This window comes from Lycorma delicatula, chromosome 3 (genome assembly GCF_047948215.1).
Source record: "Lycorma delicatula isolate Av1 chromosome 3, ASM4794821v1, whole genome shotgun sequence".
Classification (NCBI taxonomy): Eukaryota; Metazoa; Arthropoda; class Insecta; order Hemiptera; family Fulgoridae; genus Lycorma; species Lycorma delicatula.
In genome coordinates this window covers 144,849,612-144,874,286 of record NC_134457.1, presented here as the reverse complement: position 1 = coordinate 144,874,286, position 24,675 = coordinate 144,849,612, and the positions used below count along the sequence as shown (strand labels likewise).

General features: G+C 28.8%; 1 protein-coding gene across 5 annotated transcripts in view; it reads right to left on the bottom strand.

The window, feature by feature from the left end:
• LOC142322079 (uncharacterized) overlaps positions 1 to 24,675 on the bottom strand; it is a 163,887-nt gene that overhangs the window by 77,025 nt on the left and 62,187 nt on the right. Inside the window, exon 1 of one of the 5 annotated variants that reach the window (XM_075360733.1) lies at positions 1,001 to 1,239. The exons of the other annotated variants lie outside the window; for them this stretch is intronic. Coding sequence (XP_075216848.1) covers positions 1,001 to 1,020 — 20 coding nt within the window. The 5' untranslated portion in view covers positions 1,021 to 1,239. Of the gene's footprint in view, positions 1 to 1,000; positions 1,240 to 24,675 lie in introns of those variants that run through there. 5 annotated transcript variants of the gene reach the window in all.

The following is a 24,675-nucleotide window of genomic DNA, read 5'->3' as shown; positions in this document are numbered from 1 at the left end:
CTATAACATAGTTATAGCCAGAAAGTTATAATGTTAACCCATCCCTATTTATCCTATATTATAGTTGTTTATTTATTTTAAAAACTAATTTAAATTACAACTCATTTTCCACACAACGTCTACTTTCTATACATAAAATTACGCTACGGAAGAACTTTCTTTAACTACTATCCATTTCCGTATTTCCATTTATATATTTTCCAACTTTAATTTAAAATGTATAATAATTCCTGTTAATATTACTCGTAACTGATTATTTACCGAAACTTTCCTTTAAAATAAGACAGTCTGTAATTAAAAATAGATTCTTTATCAACAGCGCACTAGAAAAGCTTGATTTTAATTAGAGCTATCTACTTGGACATAAAAATATTGGCTATAGAAATATAAATATTCTTTTTTTTTAATTCTTAATATAAATCGCAATAATGAAATATCAGTCTACTAAAAAAATGTTTCATCGATATTATCTCAGAATAAAAAATAAAAACAAATAAAAAAAAATGTATTTATTTATTAAACTCATAAATAATAATTGCATTTAACAATCTAATTTCTTCAAGACTTAATAATACATTAGTAATCTAAAACGTAAGGTGAGAAGGGTATATTTAACAAAAACAGAATCTCTTCTCGGAACTTATCTAAGAGGAACAAGGAAAAATCGTGATAAAAACTTATTTTGAAAACCCAACAGTGATCTATAATTACAATAATAAAAAGGTGTAAAACTAATATATTTATAAAATCAAACAAATTAATAATGAAATTAAATCAAAGTTAAAGGATATTAAAATATTTCAATAGGTCTTATTGAATTTATGTACAGAATTAATCATTTCAAAAGTTTAAAAGAATCTTTTACGAGAAAAAATATTTTTGATTGAACTTCAGGATTTACGGGTAAGTAGTTCATGAATGTTCTATGAGGTAATTTTGCTGAAAACTATACATTGAAATGAAAATGATTAAAATATATAAATAAAAACAGTAGACTCACCCTGGTCTTTCGAACTGCATGATTAAATATCAACTGAACAAATGAGCGTCTAACTGGACAGGTGAAAGTCTAATACACTTCTGGCTTTTGCTTTCTTTCCAGAGTAGACGCGTCGGTAACAAAGAAGGTAAAAGTTTTAAAGCGAGGGACCTGTGTGAATTGCGCACTGAATGAAGCGTGCTCGGGAACACACTCCGGAGTATATTTAGCCTATATCCTCCCAACAGTTTAACTATGAGTGCTTCACATCACTTCCATTCCACGCACTCCCTTTTTTATTCGCTTATCCTCTCATTACTCTCTTTCTTTCTAACACTCTTTCACACTCAATTTCTAAATCTATCTTATTCTATATGTTTCTTTCCTTTTTTTACTGTTGACTCAACTCGCATACTTCGTATGTTTGGCATCCTTTAATAAAAACTACTAATTTTCTTTGCACCTCTTGACAGATAGATATTCATTTGTGATTAAAAAAAAATTCTCAAATGAATTCCTTCACACCATTTAATTTCTTGAACCCATATTAATAATTTTTTTGCTTAAGTGTTTATACATAAAAAACCATATGCTATAATAATTTTTAGTAATCAAAAACAGTAAAAATGGAATGTACAAATACGGTATACAAGTATATTTACACATTTCTATTTTTATTTAAATGGATTAAAAACTCAAGGCTTAATATTATAAAGTGTAAAATATTTAATTTTAGAGCTAAATAATAATTATTCTGTTTTAACTTATTTATTGAACTGGAACTGGATGTAACTGATACTTATTTTATGTAAACATCTCATTTATAATAATGATTTCAACTAGACCATGTTTTTAATGTAATTATTAATTATATATATCATGGAAGTAGATAAAAAAAACATACTTTTATACACTTTTCAACAATTAATATTTCACATCTTATGCTACAGTGTACTCTCTTTAGACACAATTGAACAGTAGACGAAACATATACATAGTTTACTGCCCAGACATTTAAACAAAAATGGACGAAATGATTATTTACTCATTAATTAAAAAGAAGAAATTAATTGTACGGTAGTGTTATAAATATTCTAATCAGTTAAAATTTCAATTCGTTTATTATAACCTATAAATTTAATGTAGGATGTAGGGGGTATACCGAAATGAAACGACTGGCACTAGATAGGGAATCTTGGAGAGCTACATCAAACCAGTCAAATGACAAGACAAAAAAATAAATAAATTTGATTTACTACAGGAACAAGAATATTTTGTGAAGAAATGAACGGCCTTGTCTATTTAAATTTTAAAGTAAAAGACACAATATTTTATAAAATTTATAAATAGCAAACAAGGGAACAAATTTTATACATTCATGTTCTACTCCTACATTCTTGAAAAATGGTTAAGAAAAAAATTATAAAAAACATTTTGTAACTTATACTGAAAAAATTTATTTCCCAAATTTGAAATTAAAGTCATTTTTCAAGTAAGACTCATTATTCATAAACTTATAATAATTAATTATAATTCAAAATCCTTTTTTTTACAATAAAAATATGTTTAAATTATTTTCCTTCGAAATTCCAATTGATAATCAAACATTTTTGAGATCGGGAGACGAGCTTGAAGATCTCCTCGTTTAAGAATTCTGCTACTTGTTCCTTACAGTTTTGTTTTGTTCCTTATGCAGTTTTCGTTTAGAAATTATTCTAATTTTGTGGAAAGATGAAAATCCGGACGTACGGAGGTTGGTTCAACAACTGTCATAGAATCTTTCGATGTCTGCTATATTTTGAAAAACTTGACGCGCACTATCGTGGAGCAGACATATCGTTATTAAACAGGTTTCTTCAACCGTTTTGTATAACTCTTTGTAAATCTTATAATATTTCGCATTACTTATATGCATAGATAATTTTTTTCCCGGATAATCGGTTAGAAGAATACTTTCTAATCCCCAGAAATGTCAGTGAAAACAGGTAGGCTCGCCGATCTTACTTTAGAAAATTGAATCATTTATAGGTATAATGCAACGATCCTCCTAAATGTGACTATTACGCTGGCAACCACTTAAGAGGTACGAATTCAAAAAAACTTCCTGCAACGAGTGTTCTCTCGTTTCAGCTTCACACAGCTCCATATTGTGGGTACACAGCATACGAGGTCTGTAAATAAAGTAATGATACTGGTTCAGAAAAACTTTTTATTTACAATCCAATTATACATGGACTCTACCACCTTCCAAATAGTTCCCTTGGAAAGCCACGTAACGCTTCAAACGGTTTTCGCACTCTTCATAGCAGTGTTGGAACTCAGAAATCGGAATATCCTTCAGATGGTCGGTTACATTTTTTATGTTTTCTACTGTCCCAAAGTAGTATCCTTTGTGTTTTTTTTTTTAAAGTTGGCAACAGGAAAAGGTTGCAGGGACTCAAATCAGGTGAATAAACTGGTTGAGGAACTACATGAATAATTTTCTTTGCCAAAAACTCATTAATTGAGAGTGCAGTGTGACAAGGTGCATTGTCATGATGCAGCATCCAGTTGTCTTTGATAGCTGGTCTCACACAGGCAACTCTTTTCCGCAGTCTTTCAAGAATTTCTCGGTAAACATATTGATTTACAGTCAGTCCTGTAGGCAAAAACTCCTAATGGACAATGCCATTACTATCGTAGAAATAAATTAACATGGTTTTAATTTTTGATTTGCTCATTTTTGCTTTTTTGGACGTAGTGAGGTTGAAGTGTACCGCTCCTTCCTCTGGTGTTTTATTTCTGGGTCGTACTCAAATACCAAAGATTCATCGCCAGTAACAACATTTTTTAGAAAATCAAGATCTGTTTCAATTCACTCTAGAAGATCTCGGCACACTTCCACCTTGTTTTTCTGTTCAATAATGAGGTTTTTCGGACCAATTTTGCACAAACTTTTTTCATGTTCAATTCGTTTGTCAAAATTTGATGGACTGTGTTAGAGTTCAAATTCAGTTGTTCTGCAATCATTCTGACAGCTAATTGCCGGTCGTACCGTATCAAGTCTCTGATTCGCTCAACTTGGTCGTCACTTTTTGACGTTAACGGTCTTCCAGAACGTGGATCGTTCGCAACTGATTCCCAGCCATTTGAAAATGCTTTAAATCACCTAAAACCTTGAGCTTGTGATAAATCGTCATCTCCATACGGCCTTTTCCAAATTTTGAAAAACCTTCAGTAGCATTTTCACCGAATTTAACACAAAACTTTATTGTACAACGTTGCTCGTAATTAGTATCACTCAGTTTTGTAACACACAACAAAAACTCGTTTCACGAAGTTTGTTTACGTCTCACGTAGCAACAATAGACTAAAAATATTAATATCTAATAAAAATCAGCTGTTCATGTTTACTAGTAACTTTACATTGTTGCCACTTTGGCTGCCAAAAAAAAAAAAACTAGTTTTATTACTTTATTTACAGGCCTCATATAAAGATTTTCAAAGATAGCCTACTCATTCAAATCTACAACTGGTAACCTCCTGAAATCGGATGCAACTGCAGCAATGTATGACACACAATAATTTCTACCTTTGCAGTCTTCAAATTCACAAAATAATACTAATAAATCTTTCGAAATAAGCAGAGACCATAATATTAAAAATAGTAAATCTACTGATGTCTTTAACGAAGAAAATATTGTAAATAAGCTAACTTAATTAACAGTGATTAATAATTTGATAATCACATTTCAGATCATTCACGATTCATTCGTTTCTAAAATACGATAAGAACAATCGTCTCTCGTTGGTGCCAGTAACTCGCTGTTCACGTTATTCAAAATTTCTTAAACAATATTAAAAATACAATAATGTCAATGTTTAATAAAAAATGGACCTTAAGCAACTTCTACTTCATTCCTTATTGATAGTTCAATTTAATACATTTTAAACGATAGATGTAATTTTCCTTTCTGAAACACACTTTATTCACAACACAGGTTTTTCCTTCATTGCAACACAATTTATCGTTCGTATCACCTAATCACTGCTAACGGTAGTCCAATTATTTCATTTGTTCTTGTATTTTTCAAAAACTGCCTCTTGATCACCATAACTATTTATAGGTCACTGTTGTGCACCAGTTTTCTCCTTTTTTAATTAATTTAGCGTCTGTATAATGTCCTCCTAATTTTGCCGTGTCTTCTCAAACTTTTTATCGTTCTTTCTTTTTCTTGGTTCTAAATTTGTAGCAGAAGGAGATTTCAATTCCAAACATCTCCAATTGGGCTCTCGATTAAACAATCCTAAGGGCAGAAATTTATTTAATTCAATGACTTCTAATAATTATGTTTTAATTTCTTCTCCTAAAACAGAATACTGAACGACTATTCTGAATGAATGACCGGACATTCTAGATTTTTTTGTTTAATACGTAAGTATTAGTTAATACTCTCACTTCTATGACTTGAAAAATTACTCTCAGATCATTCCTTTTTACTGCTCATTTTTTTGCACCTATTCATGTTCAGAGGTCGAATTTTTGAAATGTCTTCACGAATATATGTTTATAACAGCATTGCTTTAAATCTTTTAAAATCAGTTTCTGATACTGAAGCTAGAGTGGAAATTTTACCAAATCTATTCAACAATACTTATTTGACTGCTTGTTCTGAAAGCCTTGGGACTTTTTACACTACTCGATTTCCATACTATCCGATTTTATCCGATCACTCATTCGTGAAAAGAGGATGGTACGCCGACTATCAAGACGAGCTGCTGATAAAACGAAATGCAATAGCCTTAAGACAAATTACAATAGATTAAAACTTGTACTTTTAATAATGAAGTATTCTCTTTAACTACTGACAAGACCCTATGAATGAAAACAAAAAGCCTTCCTGAATATCATTTTTCTGCTTTCTTCTTCTCTTTTCGAATGTTATGTCAATGGTTTCAGATGAGGATGAAGTTTCTGGATTTGGCTCACACTTTCTATCGTTTTCTCACCTCCATTCTAATACTCTTAATCTAATTATTCTCTCCCAACTCGAATCACTATTAGTTTCACCATTTAGGAGATTTACCTACTAAATTCTTTACTTTTTATAAAGTCCAGGTCCAAATTCTAACCTTCTCTTCCAAACAGAAATTCCCCAGGATACGATCTTATTACAGCAGAGATTCTACAAACCTTCCTAAGAAACCAATAGCCCTGCTCAATTATATATTTAATATTCTTCAAACAAAGTATCGATTCATTGGAAGTCCACTATTATAGAAATGGTCCGTAAGCATGAAAAATCAGTTCAAGTCTATATAATCCTATAAGCCTCCTTCTTTTATGCCCTAAAGTTTTTGAAAAACTTTACTTCACAGACTTCTCCATCAATTCATAACTCAGGCATTCTCCCAAACTAGCAATTTGGCTTCCATTCTGGGAATCTTACCGTCCACCAACTTCATCGTGTTGTTGACATTCTTGTCACTGCTTTTGAAAAAATGTACTCTGCTACCGGCATTTTTGTAGACTGACATTTTACGTTAAGACTAAAAGTTTTTTATTAAATTTTTTCCTTTTTCTCTTTTGATAAGACGAACTATCTACAAATAAAAACAAGTTTCAATGAAGTTGTAGACTTTATATCTTATAATTATATTTTTTTGATTGTTTCCTACAAAGATTTAAATCTTTGTATGAAACAATTTAAACAAATTTAAAATGAATTTTATTAAAAAAAATGAAAAATAAAACTTAATAAAATGGGCATTCTTATCTTAGATTATTCTTATGACTCGAATTACTCAAAGTATTATCTTTTAATAAAAAAATAATAAATTAGTAAAACTTTATAAAAGGGGGTTTCTTCAGAATTAAATTATTTCATACAGTTAAAACAACCGCACGCATTACAGGAACACTCAAGTCATTACTCTACCGTAGTGCTTTAATTAAATTTCAGTTCTAAATAATAATTATAAAAATAAAAGTATTTTTATAATCTACGGGTGAAGATTCTCATACCTTGATGTAAACAGGAATCTTTAAGTCTAATCCGACTCAGATAAAATTTATGAATAATAAAATTTATAATACAGGGAAAAATACGTTTTTCCACTATTCCGTAAGGCTATTCGACTCTAGCCTTCTTTGATCTCTATTCCCTTCAAACAGCCTAAAAATGTCTTTGGTCTAAAGAGACTTTTTTGCATCAAAATTACAAGCTAAATAACATCAAATGGTATCAACATTTTTTTATAAATATTTGGCCCATCGTACCACTAAAACAAACAGATTTGCTGACAGGTGTTGGTATTCATGAAATATGTTTATAGATTTAACGAGAAAATATTAACAATATTTACGTGTATTATTTACGTTCATGTTTCTATCTCATGTAAAATAAAGAATAATAATTTATGTAAGAAACAAACACATGCTATTGAAATATGTTTAAACATTAGTTTCTAAGGAAAGAGTTATAAAAATTAGTTGATTTTTTCTTGTTAATGCGACTATAAAATAAAACATATTTACTCTTTGTAAATCGAATACTTTCAGGTTTATTTTTTTTTTTTGTAGTAATTTTAAATATATTTAAAGAAACGTAATTTTTTTAAATTATGTACGTAAATTTCTGAATATTTTGTGTTTTTTTAATCTATTAATTACTTTATGTTGAAGTTTTTAACTTAAAATTTTAATGTTACTAGTGTTTACCGGCTGTTGTTCTTAGATTATTTTATAGGTTAGTTTCAGTAATACTCGTACGTACAATTTACGTATTTTTTAATAATCTAATCAATCAATAATTTACGCAATAGAATTAAAATTAATTATTAATATTAAAGTTTATTAACTAAAAATGAAAGCTATTTGAGATGTTATTTAATATAACAACTACTATTGTGGAAAAATAATTCTAGAAATATTGATGACTTTAACATGATTCCCAGCTGGAATTCTTAAGAATTAAAGAGATGTAGCTGAAATTTTGACGGGTGGTAAGAAAGTAACTGCACATAATTGTGAAGAAGAAATTAAATGATTTTTCTTTAACTATTTCAAAAAAATTCATGTGGACACTACATGATTTCCTTGTACACCTATTAAATTACATATACACTTTTTTTAAAATGAAAAGTACATAAAATTTTGTTTCATAACATCTGATATTTTTTCATATTTCTTTTTAATTGTTATTATTGAATTATTATTTATCGTAAATTTTTTTACAATCAGAGGTTAATAATTATTAATAAATAAATAAGTATAATTAAATTTAAAAAAAAGAGTTAAAAAAAAATAAAAAAGGAGATGAAATCTGATTCGAACCTATATGTCTTCCTCGTCTTATTTCAGGGGAGGAAAGATCCAAATATTTCATTAACATTTTATTTGGGTATAACTCTGGAACCAATGAAAATAAGTACCACTTATGATATATCGTTGAAAAGCTTTCAATTAGAGCTTATTACTGCAGTTAAGAAAAAGTTCAAAATTAAAATGTTTTGGAGTTTGGGCCTTTTTGGACACTTTTGGTCCAATCGATTTCAATCGAAAGAGGAGGTGAACTAGTAGATGTTTCAACAATTTTGAATCCAAAATTTCAATATCCTATATCATTTTTAATGATATATCAAACGCGATACTTATTTTCATTGGTTCCAGAGTTATAGCCAAATAAAATATTAATTAATGAAATATTGGATCTTACAAGGGGAAGGCACATCGGTTCGAATCCGACTTCTTCTTCTTTTTTTTTAACTTTCTCTTTAAATAAATATATTGATTTATTAATAATTATTAACCTTTGATTGTAAAAATATTTTTAACAATAAATAATAATTCAATAATAACAATACAAAAATAATATGGAAAAAATAAGAAGTTATTAATGAAATAAAGTTCTATGTTCTTTTCTTTTTTTGTTATTTAATAGGCTATGTGGTATCCTTATCAGATTTTTTTCACTAGACTTTACAGACAATCATAAATAGAATTCAAATGAAACTTATTACACAACTAAAAACTTATATAAAAGCTTTGAGGAGACTATTGTCCAATGACAATACTCCAGTGGAGTGTTAAGTTTAATACTTAATGGAAATTAAGTTTAATTAAGAGTATTATGTTAAAGATTAAGTTAATTTAGATAAATGAACATATATTTTAATTACGCAGGGGTTAATAATATCTCTCCTCCAATATTTTAGTCTTCGTACTGTATTAGCTGATGATAAGTTTGAAAATTCTAGTCGATAATTAGCCGGTTTTGATTGCGATTTGATTTATCCTTAATAAGTAAGTTTGTATAGTTAAATTCATCGTTTGGCGTAAGTATGAATATAGTGTTGTATTTCTTACTAAGGTGAATTATTTTACTTGTCTTAATAGTTTCAATCGAAAATATTATATTTTAGATATGGCAAATTGTTTTGAATAAAAGGATGGGCAAACGTATTCACAAATGGGTTTTTAAAAAATTTATAAATATGGAGTTTCAGATAAGGTGGAAGTTCTGAGGATTTGAAAATCAAGAAGTGGAGTGCCTTCCATCTAGTGCCCAAAGTTTTACGTTTCGTTGAATATATTGATTCATCGGTTGTCTTTATGGATGTAGAGTCCGAGATGTAACAGTTACAAATAAACTATGTTACGTTCAACTAAACAGGCAAACAATCTTGAAGTCGTAAAGTAAAACAAGCAGTAATGTTTTTAATTAGCTCCCAGTAATTAACAGTATTAATTTTTCTACGCTCCTATAAAAATCAGGTTTCAAGATAATTATTTTGTTAATTGAGGCAAAATCATGCTGTGTTTCGGAAGCAGATAAAAAGGCCGCATCGTCTGCGTAAGAGGATGTAGGCGGTGACGTAGAGTGACATAGAGGGGAAAAAATTAATTTTTAAAAGTATTATTTAGTAAAAATTTGCGAAGCGCTAATAAATATTTTTCAGTTAGAAAATCCAGCATCAGAAACCATACGATTTTTCTTCTTACCACTTTTTTAAAATAAAACGGTTTGTTTATTCTTTCGGTGATTTGTATTCCCATTTTATTTTAGTTCGATTGTAATGAAGTTTTTTTTTTAGTCGGTTATCTTTAAATTTTTAATTAACTAATAGTTAGCAATTATTGTAAAAAATATAAATTGTTCTTTTTAATAACAACACGTGTGAGGTATGCTACTATAAGAACGTATATATTTATTTAAATTTTTTTAGGTTTCTTTATTTTTAGATAAAAGAATTTTCAATAACCTCGTTAGAAATTTCTTTTCATGTTTTTAAGTGCTGAAATTCAGTAAAAGAAATAAACACCGAGAAGAAAAACAAAAGCTAATGGTATTATCTACGAAAAACATAACAAATTTACACACACACGTTGTAAATGCATATAAAAGCTGTTTTATGAGTCACACATTTGGCACAACTTAACTAACTGTATTTCTGTCTTATTCTAAGAAGCGATAGGTATAATGATTAAATGTTCTTCGTTTACACATGATGATGACAAAGGTTCTATAATAATATTATTAGTAAATAAAAAATTAAAATAAATAAATAAAATAAAACTCTTAAAAAATATTACATTTAGTTATTATTAAGAAATTTATTTTGATTCGAGAAGATGTTTAGTTTTAAATTTGAATCTGAATGTAGGATCTGAATTCATTTTTAGTAATTTGATTCATTGTATAATATATCAGCTGACTAATGGAGAATTATGATACAATTAGTCAAAATTGTTTAATGAACAAAATATCGGTAGAATAAGGTTCTGCGACTGTTTTGAACACTGAAATTTCAGTGGTTTTTGAAGCAACTAGAACCCTATAAAAAATAATAATATATTTTTATAAATATTAAACTGGAAATAACTGCAAACAGTAAACTTCAATTGAAAAGAGTACAATGACAGTAAAAAGGTTGGTTTATACTCGTATATAGTTCGGATAATTTTTATCTTTACATATAAGTTACGGCTAAATCTAAAAATTGAGGTATGTTTTCTACATCATAACTTCGAAAACTACTAGTTGAAGGAATTTTTATTGTTAATATATTTTTTAAATATATCTGAATTTGATTTTTTCTTTGGAAAAATTATATTTTAATCACCAAACCTCTTAATTATAATGAGTATTTTCTCTGAAGTGGTAAAATTAAATATATTTGTGTGAGATGACAGCTATATCACCCCCATACGTTTTGGCGTATGCTTACCACCCTTTTCTCTTCCATTCTAATTTCTCCCTATAGTTTAGTGTGAGGTATTTTTAATTTGTGATTCATTTTATCTATGAAAATTTTGTAATAATCTTTTACTTTTTAAATAATGTTCCCACTCATACTCTTTTTGTGGTTTTCGCCTACATTATAAAATTTCATAAACTATTTCAGAGGTGGTTTTAATAAAGTACATATATTACGTAAGTGAAGTCAAAGTTAATAATCTGAAACTCTAGAACCTTAGTTTATATTTTTTTTAATTTTGAAGTTATACATATTTCATAATTTCAGATAAACAAACAATTTGGTTGTTGTTAATTTTCAAATATCGAATGGTGTATTAATAATGATGATGTATTAATAATAATTTGTTTAACACAAATTGTTAAATATTTGTAGCGTGTAGTTTTTTATGCAAAAAGTAGGTGTATTTTCTGTAATTTAGATTAGATGATCTATGATAACCACTCTCTTATATTGACTTTTGAACTTTCCTTAATTCATATCTTTTTTATTTTGTAAAATTCTACTTTTTCTAAATTCTTAACTACTGTGAAACAACCTGGTCATAAAGAGTTCTTTTTTGAAAACCCAAATCTTTTTTCAAATGGTTTAAATTTTTAAACGTTTAAAATAACAGAAAATATTTTAATTTTATTCTTATTTATTACTTTGATATATTTGTTAATTAGAAGTAAATATACAAGTTTAATTTTTTAATTAAACATTTTTTCACTCATTGGTAATTTATTGTAACTTCAAATTCCTCGTTTTTACGATGAAAATATGATTAAATTATTTACTTCCTTGTATGAGGTAAATATAGTATTGTGATTGCGAAAAATTTCAGATTTCAACGGAAATCAATTTTGGACGTATTTTAATTACGCGAGATACATACGTACCTCGCGTAATTAAAAAATTATCAGCCATAGGATTTTGTAATTTTGGATTTAGGGCTGTTGTAACATCTAGTTGTGCACCTCCCCTTTTGATTGCAATCGACTGAACCAAAAGTATCCAAAAAAGCCCAAAATCCAAAAACATTCGATTTTGGACTTTTTCTTAACTGCAGTAATAAAACCCTTATTGAGAGATTTTCAAGGATATATCGTAAGTGGTACTTATTTTCATTGGTTCCAGAGTTAAAGCCAAATAAAATGTTAATTAATTAAATATTTGGATCTTATAAAAGGAAGGCACATAGGTGCGAATCAGACTTCACCTCCTTTTTTATTTTTTAACACTTTTTTTAATTTAAATATATTGATTTATTAATAATAAATCAAATAATAAAATTATTAACCTCTGATTGTAAAATAATTTTTACAATAAATAATAATTCAATAATAACAATAAAAAAATTGAAAAAAATCAGAAGTTATTAATGAAATAATATTTTATGTACTTTTCATTTTAAAAATTGTGTATGTGTAATTTAATAGGCGTATAAGGAAGTCATGTGATGTCCACATCAGATTTTTTTTTATTTAATCCTCATTAACATTCAAACATTTTTGAATTTGAAAGATGATTCTCTCTTTCAAGATCCCTGTTCCTTGCGTTAATTGAAGGATTCTTGGATTAAAATTAAAATTAATACATACGCATAAAAATGTTATTTTCTACGAAATTGAGAAGTTTCATTTCTTGTATAGAGAGAAAGTAGAAGATATGGAAGTAATTTTTCTTTTAATATAAAAACCAGAATTCAATTTATATTTTTGTAGAAAATAAATATATAATTTTTTTTATTTTCTATTCTTTAAAACCTTAAATCTTATCTTTAATCTAATAAAAGTTTCAGAATAAGTAACGTAAAATTTTGAAAATCAAAATAGTGTTGTTTTTCTTATAATGTAATTAAATTATTCTAAATCAGCTAGCAGTAATAATAATAATAATAAAATAATAACAATAAAAATAATATCAATAACAACAATAATAAAAGGAATAAGTTCTAAACTGATTCATAAAGTAATAAAATAAATTATTATTAATTATTTGTTTAGAATATTAATATAAATTACTATATTTTATTATGGAACAAGAAGACATATGATTCAAAGTATGAATTGAGTAATTTTTTTTATTTTATATAAAGAAAAAAAGTTATCCCTAAATATCAGTGACTTGATTCAAAATAAAATGCTAAAAATTGAAAGGATTAAAAATTAGTGATCATCAAAGGAACAACTAAGACCTAAGTAATGATTCCATTGCTCCCTCTTTAATATCTAATTCATTTGCATTACTAAAAGGATATCATAGCCTGTGAACTTGTTTATTTAAAAAAATTGAAGAACAACATCAAATTATTATAATTCAAACAAGAATTTCACTGCCCAAGCTCTAATATACGCATCAATATTGTTGATCCAGGAATAAGAGCTCTCGAAAAAGTCATTTAAGTTATAAAATAATATTATGTATCATTGTGCAGCAATAGCTTATATAAATATTTCAATTATAAATCTATGTCCTAATACTACAGCTTAACTTACCTATCGTAATCTTTTGAAATTAGAGAAGTCAATGTCACATACTTATTAGTATTTTACCAAGCCGCTCTACAAAGATATTAATGAAAAACAGAATATTACTATGTTAACGTGACTCGTGACAAAGCATAGATAAGTATGTATGTAAATACTTATTTATAAAACACGCCGTAGAAATATTATTAAGTATTACAATCTAAACGTGTTAAGGCATCACGTTGGCACGGATCAGAAAATTATATTTTATGTGGTTTTATTTTGTTTTGTTTACGAAATATTTATTTTACAAAGTATTTTTTAAAGAGTTTTATTCATTGTGTAACATTCATTTTTAGATAAAGTTGTATATTATTTTCTTTACCCTGATATAATTTAAGCCTATAATAATATCACCCAATTAATGGTCCGTCTGTCGATGCCAATTTTGTTCTGAATGTAATATTAATATTCTGTTCCGATTTTAAGAAAGACGTTAAAATCTGGCTTACTGGGGCACAGCAAAATAAATTTCAAATCTGATCTCACATGAGATTACCTCAAACATGATGAACCATGTTTGGCAAGCAGATTTAGGGGAATGATAGATCTCTATAATTTATATAATTTGAAAGGTTATTTATTTGAACTGTCTGATCGTAGTAACTTCGCTTTTTACTTAAGAGGTGTACAATGGATGGTTTTATTTTCAATTGTGTAGCTGCAAAGAACGAGGAAAATTGATATTTGATATTTACTATTTTTGACGTTATACACCATACTGTTCTGAAACTGAAACTGGCCTATTGGAAATTTTCTTGTTAATGGAAAAAATTTATGAAATCGATCCGCATTGGGCTAAAAGTCACTCACTGAGGTTATGTTTAGTCTCCATTTTTTAAATGCTAAGAGAAGATTTTCGAACTAAGAGACGGGCTTGTAATCATACTTATAGACGGGCATAGATCATACTTATCTTTCTCTCATCTATATTTTTCATCAATATTTTAGATTTTGTAGTTGTTACAAATTTTAGAAGTACTAGTTGAACTGGTGCAGGTTTGACACGGCGATTGTAGGAAGCACATTTGATTTAGCCAAGATACATAATCAGTGAAGTCGCTATTCTCGAATTAAACTTGTTTTGAGATAATAAACAAAGGTTTATTGCATCCAAACTTAATAAACTTTATTAGATGAATAAATTTTGCGCATTTACAGTAATACGCAAAGTATTTTTTTGGAAAATAGTACGATCTATTAAGAGAAAGAAGGCTGCGGCTAATATAGTAGTAAACTGAATCATTAATCATTAATAATTGCCAATACAAAAAGATAAAAATGTTTAAGAAGAAAAGACCCTTAAAAATCTGCTTCAAAACACGCGTTAAAAGTAAAATGGAATATATTTTTAATTCTGTAAATTTTGAATCGTTCCTAAATTAAAAAACAATCAACAACCAAGAAACTCTTCATTTTGTGCAGATTCAAAATGCCCGATATTTAAAGAACTGAAAAAGTTTTATTTATTATTATTTTCACTGAATTTTATAAGTCGGATTTCACTTTTTTTTGTTAAGATCATTTTACTTTATATTTTTTAATTTTATTTTAAATGTGATCAATTTTTCAAATGAATTCAGAAAATCGATGTAAAAAGATTACAATCGGTCATAAAATAAGACTATCTGGAATGCAAGATAATCTATTATTTTTAGCCAAACCTTTTCAAACCATCTTTTTTTTTAATCTTTGAGTGAAAAATTTGAATATCAGGATTAAATTAGTTTATATATAATATTATTATAAATATGAGAATTGTTTATAACTTAAGCTGAAAAGTAATCAAAATAACAAAATAAATTGAAAAAATTACTATAAACAAAAGTTACACACATATTTATAATACTTCTCGACATCTCCGCCCAAATTCAAGACTTGTGTCGTGACTACAGCTTGTGTATTCCCTCTTTAAGGACAGCGCAGCAAAAGTACCCATCCATTCGTTGATTCCATCCATAATTTCATCATTACTTTTGAAGTACTGAGTAGCCAGCTATTTCTTCAGCTTTGGAAACAGACTGTTATACCAAATCAAGGCTTTACAGTGGATGGTACAAAATCTGCCACTTAAAACTCAACCTATCTTTTTTATTTTCGTCTGTAATCTCCCCGCTCCCCGGAGCCGGAATAGCAATTAGGCGTAAACTCAGTTCCGAGTGGTACCGTCGGTAGGGCGCTAGGCCCCACCCTGGTAGCCTGGACTCAGTCTTGTTGTATATGCCCTGCCTCTCGCGGGGGGAACCCCAAGGGATTCCCCGACGGGACTCCACTCTTGACGCCCTGCCTCTAATGGAGAACCCCGAAGGGATCCCCCCACCGGGAATACGGACTTGCATTCTCCTCCAATGGCGTCTGCAAGGAAGTTCTCAACCGATCATTGGTAGTGGGACGCCGGAGCCTTCCACCCCTCGTTAATGGGGCTGTCCCCTACAGACACCGCAGCTTTGTTGTGCAAACTCCAGCGGATTCATGACGTGGGCGATCCAACCTATCCTAACCTAACCCAACCTTTTTTTTTGTTTGTTTAACCTCCGGGATCACCGTGTTAGGTATTGCTTCAGAGGATGAGATGAATAATTTGTAGCGTGTGTGAATATGCCATGCCTGACCGGAATTCGTATCCGGGAACTCCGGATGAAAGACCGAGAAGCTACCTAATCCAACCCAATCTAAATCTTTTTTTGTACATAGGCAGTGTACTAACGGCGGTATGAAGCCGCATTTATCTGCATTTATGCAAATAAATTTTCATTTGCATTTATGTTTATCTGCATGAAAATGAAGATAATCATCCCCTACTTTAGCATCCCTCGTCGTTTATTCTGTATTTTTCTCCTAAGCTTAATCAATGTTTTACAATAAATGTCTGCGATTATTGCCGTACGAGCGGCTTCATAAAGTTTGCCAATAAAATTCCTTTACGTTTCCAAAGCACATTAACCATCATTTTTTTTGTTCGAATTGGTCTGTTTGAATTTCTAGGTTTCTTTAGCGAATGCGTCCGCTGGTTGGACTGTTCTTTTGTCACATTATTGTACCGCGTCTTGTCCCTAGTAAAATACTGTCAAAAAATTCACTATCTTTATTATAGTACAGCTGAAGAAAAGTCGCTACCATTCTTTTTGTTTTGTGAGAATCTGTAAGTTGTTTCAATATCCATCATGCACAGTACTTACGAAAATCTCTGTTTGTTACAATTCAGTAAAGAGTTGATCTTGAAATCTAAGGAAAATTTCCACTAAGCTCAATAATTGTGAACATTTTCTACAGTTTCAAGAAGTTCATCACTTACAATGAAATATTACCTTCTTCTTTCCTCATCGTGCACTTTAGTTCGTCCTTCCCTGAATTTCTTGCACCATTTTCTCACAAAACTATCATTTATTACATTATTATCGTAAACTATGCACACCTGACGGTGAATCTCGTGTGCAAATGTTCCTTTTGCTTCCAAAATACGAATCGCGTTACATATATATATATATACACACACACATGATAAATTTTATATGCATATATAAAATATACCATTAAACTATAACAATCTAATAGGAAGAATAAGAAACATTCAGGGTCAGTCTTGGTAGAAAAATGAGGAGTGTAGTAGTTTTCAATTTCTTTCTTCATAGAGCTAAGTATGCCTCATGTATTAGTAGCCAAGCTCACCGAATTGCAGGATATTTACACTGTAAAAGTGATACATTCACTATAGAGAATAGCTGTATAATGAATCATCACTCTCAGACAAAAAACTCTGGTACTTCCACACCCCAGGCACATTAAATATTTTACAGTCATAAAGAATAAATAGTGTAAACCAACAAATTATCATACCCTTCTATGTTGTAAAATTCAAAATTAAGCAATGAAAATCGTAAAAAATACCTTCAATTATTTATGTAGATATTGTATTTTTTCATTGAAACGAAATCTTTCATTAATATGAAAAACTTAAAACAGGCCTGTCAGAACAATTTCCTTTACAAAATAAGAAAAGAATCCTCAAAATTTTGTAAAATTTAAGCCTTTATGTAGAAAAGTGTTTGGTAAGATTTAAGCCATGATAAAAAACATATAGATCAAAATGAGAACCTCTACCTTTTTGCATTTTGGTTAAAAATCTTACAAAAAATGATAAGTTTTAAACTATGCTCAGATTATAGTATTTCTCAGGTGTGTGTAAGAAATTAGGTCACTTCAATGGGCTGGCTTAAATTCAATATACAAAAATACTTTTAAATGTTAGTGAAATAGATTAAAGGAATACCTTACCGTTTCATTTACCTTTTTTTTTAAAGATATTCTTGAATTGTTTTCTTAACAATAAGTACCATATTTTATATTATGATTATTATTAATCTTATTTGTTAATTTTTACAAAAACTATTTATTTTTTAAAATTAGACAACATAATGCACACTGGCATAAAATTTAATCTGTTGTTCATAAAGCGTGCCAGTTACAAGTAATACTTGGCAAGCGTTCTATTTGAATACTATACACCTGTTCTTCATTTGTGTTGTCATATCTATCATAAAAGATAATGGCAATTGCTGTTACCTACCAACCTTAATGTATTTAAAAAAAAAAATCCATTACATTTATGAAAGGTTTATTACTTTTTTTTGTTTGTATTTGCTATAAATGTAAAATAAATTTACTATCTTAATGCTGAAAAAAAGAATTGTATATATTTTTTCTAAATTAAAATTTATTTTTTATAAATTTTAACAAAAATAATTTTTTATAGATTTGATAAAGAAAGAATAATACATACATACATTTTACCTGGGCCAATGTTATTCACCAGGTAAATGATTTTATAAGTCATCCTTGTGAAGGGAAAAAATCCTATTTTCTTGTAAAAAAAATTATGAAATTAAGTGTTTTTTTAACCAACTAATAACCATTACTGCTAATAACTAACATAATTATGAGCGTGATAATTCCTATGAGAGGGTAAAATATCAGATAAAGACAGTTAGTGACTTTCTTTGTAGCATTAAAAAACTAATAAGCTTAAAAACTTGTTTATATTTTTCTCCTTGTTTTTTCATACAATTATTTCTTATAAATTTCTTTAACATTTATTCCCTTCAGTAGTTATCAAATCTAGAAATACATTCATTAATCATATAAAAACTTGACTTAAGTAACTAGACCAAAGTCATCTATGTAAAATTTTACTGTAGTGAACCTTTCATATTTTAATGTGACAATTAATATACAAATATAATATGAGTATAATCCCACTTCTTTTACTGGAGTACAAACCATCAGCAGATAAACTTAGGTTTGTCACAAATTTTTCATATTAAAATGCATGCACATAAATTACATTGTTATAATCACGACCATTTTATGTATAAGGTAACAAAAATAATACAATCACTATATTAATCAGGTATGTGGGAAATAATATATGTTATAAAACTGTTAAGTGAAAAAATGAAAACATTGTACAAAATAGTAATTATTCACTTTGTAACTATAGTACAAAGAAGAGAAAATGCCTCTAATTAACTTTAAAAAATTACAGCATAAACATACACTGGATCAGTAAATTTCCATCAGAAATTTACGAAGCTCTTAAAAAGAGCCTATGGTTCATCTAAGTACAAAAACAAAAATTTTAATTTAATATTTATTACTTTTAGCCCATTGAACTGATCTAGTGATTAACTTATTGTTGTAAATCAGTTATTTAACAGCTGATTTTCAAAGTCGTAGGTTCTGATGTTCAAATTCTAGTAAAAGTTTTTGTATAGATTTGAATACTAGACAGTGGATTCTGGTGTACTTTGATGAGTGGGGTTAAATTACCAACATATTTCAGGAATGGTTGGCCTGAGTCAGTACAAGACTACACCTCATTTACATGTCATACATACCTCATCTCATTGAGTCATAGGGGGGCTGCTTATTATTTATTTGTTGAACAGCTTGCACATACACGTTAGGAAAATAAAAAAAATATTACTTTAAATTAAATTCAATCTATTTTAAACTTTACAATGAATTGTTTACTTATGAATTGTTTTTATGAAATATATTCTTTTAAGATTTTATACATTCATTTATTGTTGTCTAGTTTATTGAGCTTTTTAATTTTTGTAAATACTGGTACTATTTTACATTTTTCCCCTACCAAAAATCTATTAAAACAGTTTATACTTAAGCTAGATTCTTAGCTCTTGCCACAAAGTCACATATAGGGATGACGTTCTTTTATATAGCCTATAAATAATTAATGATGGCTCTTTAATTTCTAGTGAAAAACAATTTATATTGCTACATATAAATCTATAAATACCCATTAGTTAGTCTACACAAACATTTTATTATCATTAGTCTACTTCTCCTACCCTGCATTAAAATTATCTCTTAATTTACGGTGGGGAAGATGGCTGCCTAGCAAAGGATTTTCCTCTACTCTCTATTACCTTAATCTATCCACTAATTGAATTATCTAATTTATCAAATCATATCGTATCTAACTTATCAATCCTCTTTTACCTATATATAGATCTCAGGAGGATCCTCTTATGAGTGGATTTTTTGTTTTGTACTCCAGTTACTCCCTGAATAGATCATTAATTCTCACTATCCTTTCTATTTCCTTTTCCTTGATCTCTTACTCCCCATTTTCAGTTCTGTGCAGGATTCTCTTAGGTAGTCCACATTAAGGATGTTGGGACCTGTACAGACAGTGTAATTTTGATGATAAACCAAGGAGGGAATGCCATGTTGGTGACCTTGTTTCTTATTGGGTGGCTTCACAATAAGCCTAATGGCTGAATTGCCTATAAGATAAAGTCATATCTACTAATTTTTTATGTGTTTATAATTTGATATTTGTGTATTTAGCACAATAAAAACATGTTTGGTGGTTAAAAGTTAAGATGGAAGTTGTGTTAGAGAAAAATGATCACTATCAAAGACTATTAGAATGAAAAATGAAAACTTCAATGGATACAAATTCAACATTAAAAATTATAAGAAGAATAGTAATCAAAGGAAAGAATAACAGAGAAATAAAAATAATGAATATTTTCAACAGTCACTATCAATGACATAAAAAAGATACTGAAATGAATAGACAAGCTATTAATAAAAAGCAGTAGAGAACACTGATAAATTTGGCTAATGGTTGTAATTTTTGTTTGTTAGTTTTAATATTATAGTCAAAAAAAATGGAATTGACTTTGTGTGATAATTGGATCCCATGCCTAGACAATTGCAAAGAATTTTTTGGCTACACTATAAATATTTGAAACACAGATTAACAGTACTGTTTTCCAAGATATTTTTAGTCAGATTATCTTACACCAGCTTTTGATATTTTGTTCACTGTATTTTTGATACTGAATTGAAATTGTTGATCTGATGTTGGCAACATTTTCTAGTCAATATTTAAAATCTAAACAAGTTTTACCTTTGGTAGAAATAATTATTATTCACTTAACATTTTTTCAAATTGAAATTTTTTTTACAAGCTATCATTTTCATGAATTTAGTATCGTATAATATGCCCAGGTTTTTAAGTATGGAAAGGACATACAAAGGTTATCTGTAAACATTTTTGAAAGGATTAAGAAATTTAAAGCGATATTAGGTGGTTCACTGTTTCATTATTATAGATTAGAATATGGATATTTCTTACTCTGAGTACTACTTCAGCTGACATAAAATATTTTACCATTACAGTAGATTTATCTTGGCAGGGTTTACATTTGGCCTGTAGAATAACTTAGATAGAAATATAAAAGTAATAATACTGGATATCTTATGTGATGCGCTAAAATACAGCAGTAAACCTTTTACTACAGTAAGAATTATAGAAAAATTATGTGGTAAATATAACAAGTGATCATTAAACAAAGTATGTTGTTTAAGACAGTACATTTGCCAACAATTTAGTCTGGTATGACACTGCATTCTATACATATTTTTGTCAGAGGTAAATGTTCTCTCAGTCTAACAATAAACAATTCAATTTATAATCAACAATGACAACAATCATCATAGAAGAAAAAATAGGTTTATTTTTTCATTAATTGATTCTCTACAATTAAATTTTTTTGATAAGGGATTTCATCATCTCTTTAAAATAAAAGGGGATCTATCTCTAAAATATATAACAAAGTGAAATAAAAATAATTTTAAATGAATTATGATCCTATATTTCCACTTCAGTACAAAAAACTATGAAATAAATCATATTTCTAAAGAAAAAAAATTATTAGCAGCTAATGTGAATGAGGCTGAGAATACGAAACAGGTATTTGTAAATGAGTTATCTCATCATATCAAAAAGACTAGCACATATGATATTATATTTAACTTGTGCTGCAGTGTAATTGGTATGATTGATTTATATAAAATTTACTCTTTGTAAATATGAATTATAGTATTTTTTTTTTCATTATATTTACCTTGAAATTTTGTATAAACTACGTCCCTGAAAGATTAACTGATTTAATTAATAATTCCTGTATTATCTGCACTAATTTTCCAAAATTAGTTACATCCTGTATTCTCAGTTGTCTACGAGCATTTAAATATCCTAATCTTTCCATACACGTTTCTAAATTTAAATTTCTTTGTTTATATATATATATCTGTGTGTGTATGTGTTCATGTGTGTTTTACAATGCATGTTTATAACTGATAGATAACTTAGTTATTAATATTATTATCATACTTATTTATTATTCCATACAAAATATTTTATTACATCTTTAAGTTAGTTCAAAATTAGGAAAAGTCTTCAGGATACAAAAATGAGCTAAAAAATCCTTAATGATGACAATTATTAATCATGTTGACCAATATTATTTAGTAAATTAGAAATTTTAATATTATTATGAAAAAAAGGTCATTTAATCCTGGAAAAGACAACAATAGTCGCTTTCATCAAAGCAGACCAAAACAAGTTCTTTTACACTACACAGCATTTTTCAGTTTCCCAAAAAAAGAAAAAGGAAAAAGCATTAATTCCATTGCTATTTTTAATAAAATAACCTAAATATCAGAAGTATCTTCTTTTAAAATTAAACTAAAAAATTTCCTTTTATAAAAACCAATATTATTCTGTCGATTTTTAAACAAAATTACTAACAAACTAGAATTTTCTGCATAATTTTAGTTAAATTAAAATTTAATAAATTTTCTGCACCAAATTTTTATTATTCTGCACCAATTATATCTATATTATTGTCATTATTGTACTGCCATATTATTTTATATAGTGCATTAATATGGGTCACAATTACTTCTGATTTTTAATTACAAATTTGTACTTCCTTTTGTTTTCCATGAGACAATTATATCAAGAGTAGTAGCCCAATCATTATTCCTGACATGGGTGTTCATTCTTTATTAATATTTTTTAAGATGCTCTATTTACTTTATTTATTTATTAGATTTGTTGGTTTTTTAATTATTTATGATTTATAATTAATTTACGAGTTTTATTAATATTTTTGTTTTATATATACACATATATATTTTACTTTAAAAATTTTATTTATTTGTATCATTTTCTGATCGTTTTGAAAATAATAAATCTATTATTCTTATTATTATAATGGTTTTATTGTAAAAAAAATCTTTCATTTTATTCACATAGTATAAAAAAAACCTCCTCTATGAATCATGAGACCTTGCCGTTGGTGAGGGGGCTTGGGTGCTCAGGGATACAGAGTAGCTGGACCGAAGGTGCAACCATATCGGAGAGGTATCTGTTGAGAGCCAGACTAAGGAATGATTCCTGAAAGAGGGCAGCAGCTCTTTCAGTAGTTATTAGGGGCGTGAGTCAGGACGACTTAAACGGCCGTATCAACATCACTCAGTCCTCTGAGTACTGCGCAGCTGAAAGCAATGGAAAACTACAGCTGCTTTTTTTCCAAGAAAATGTGGCTCTCTGCATTTTCACATAGCAATAATGGAGGCGTCTTCCTTGGTAAAATATTCCGGAGGTAAAATAGTCCCCCGTTCGGATCTCCGGGTGGGGACTACTAAGGAAGGGGTCACCAGAAAATTAAAAAATAACATTCTACTAGTCGGAGCGTGGAATGTTAGAAGCTTGAAAAAGGTTGGTAGGCTAGAAAATTTAAAAAGGGAAATGGGTAGGACAAATGTGGATATAGTAGGAATTAGTGAGGTTCGGTGGGAAGAGGAAGGCGACTTTTGGTCAGGTGATTTTAGAGTAACTAACTCAGCGTCAAATAATGGGCAGGCAGGAGTAGGTTTCGTGATGAACAAGAAGATAGGGAGGAGAGTGGAGTATTTCAAAACGCATAGCGATAGAATCATTGTAATAAGGATAAAATCAAAACCTAAACCGACAACGATTGTTAACGTCTATATGCCTACAAGCGCCCATGATGATGATGAGGTAGAGTGTGTATACGAAGAGATTGATGAAGCAATTAAACACGTAAAGGAGATGAAAATTTAATAATAGTTGGAGATTGGAATGCAAGCATTGGAAAAGGCAAGGAAGGAAATATAGTGGGTGAATACGGGCTGGGCAAAAGGAATGAAAGAGGGGACCGACTTATAGAATTTTGCACGAAGTATAATTTAGTAATTGCCAACACCCAATTTAAAAATCATAATAGAAGAATATACACTTGGAAAAAGCCAGGCGATACTGGAAGGTATCAGATAGATTATATCATGGTTAAGCAAAGATTTAGAAATCAACTCGTTGACTGCAAAACTTACCCTGGAGCAGACATTGATAGCGACCATAATTTGGTGATAATGAAATGTAGATTGGGGTTTAAAAAACTGAAGAAAAGGTGTCAGATGAATCGGTGGAATTTAGAGAAGCTTGAGGAAGAGGAGGTAAAGAAGATTTTTGAGGAGGACATCGCAAGAGGTCTGAGTAAAAAAGATAAGGTAGAAAATGTAGAAGAAGAATGGGAGAATGTT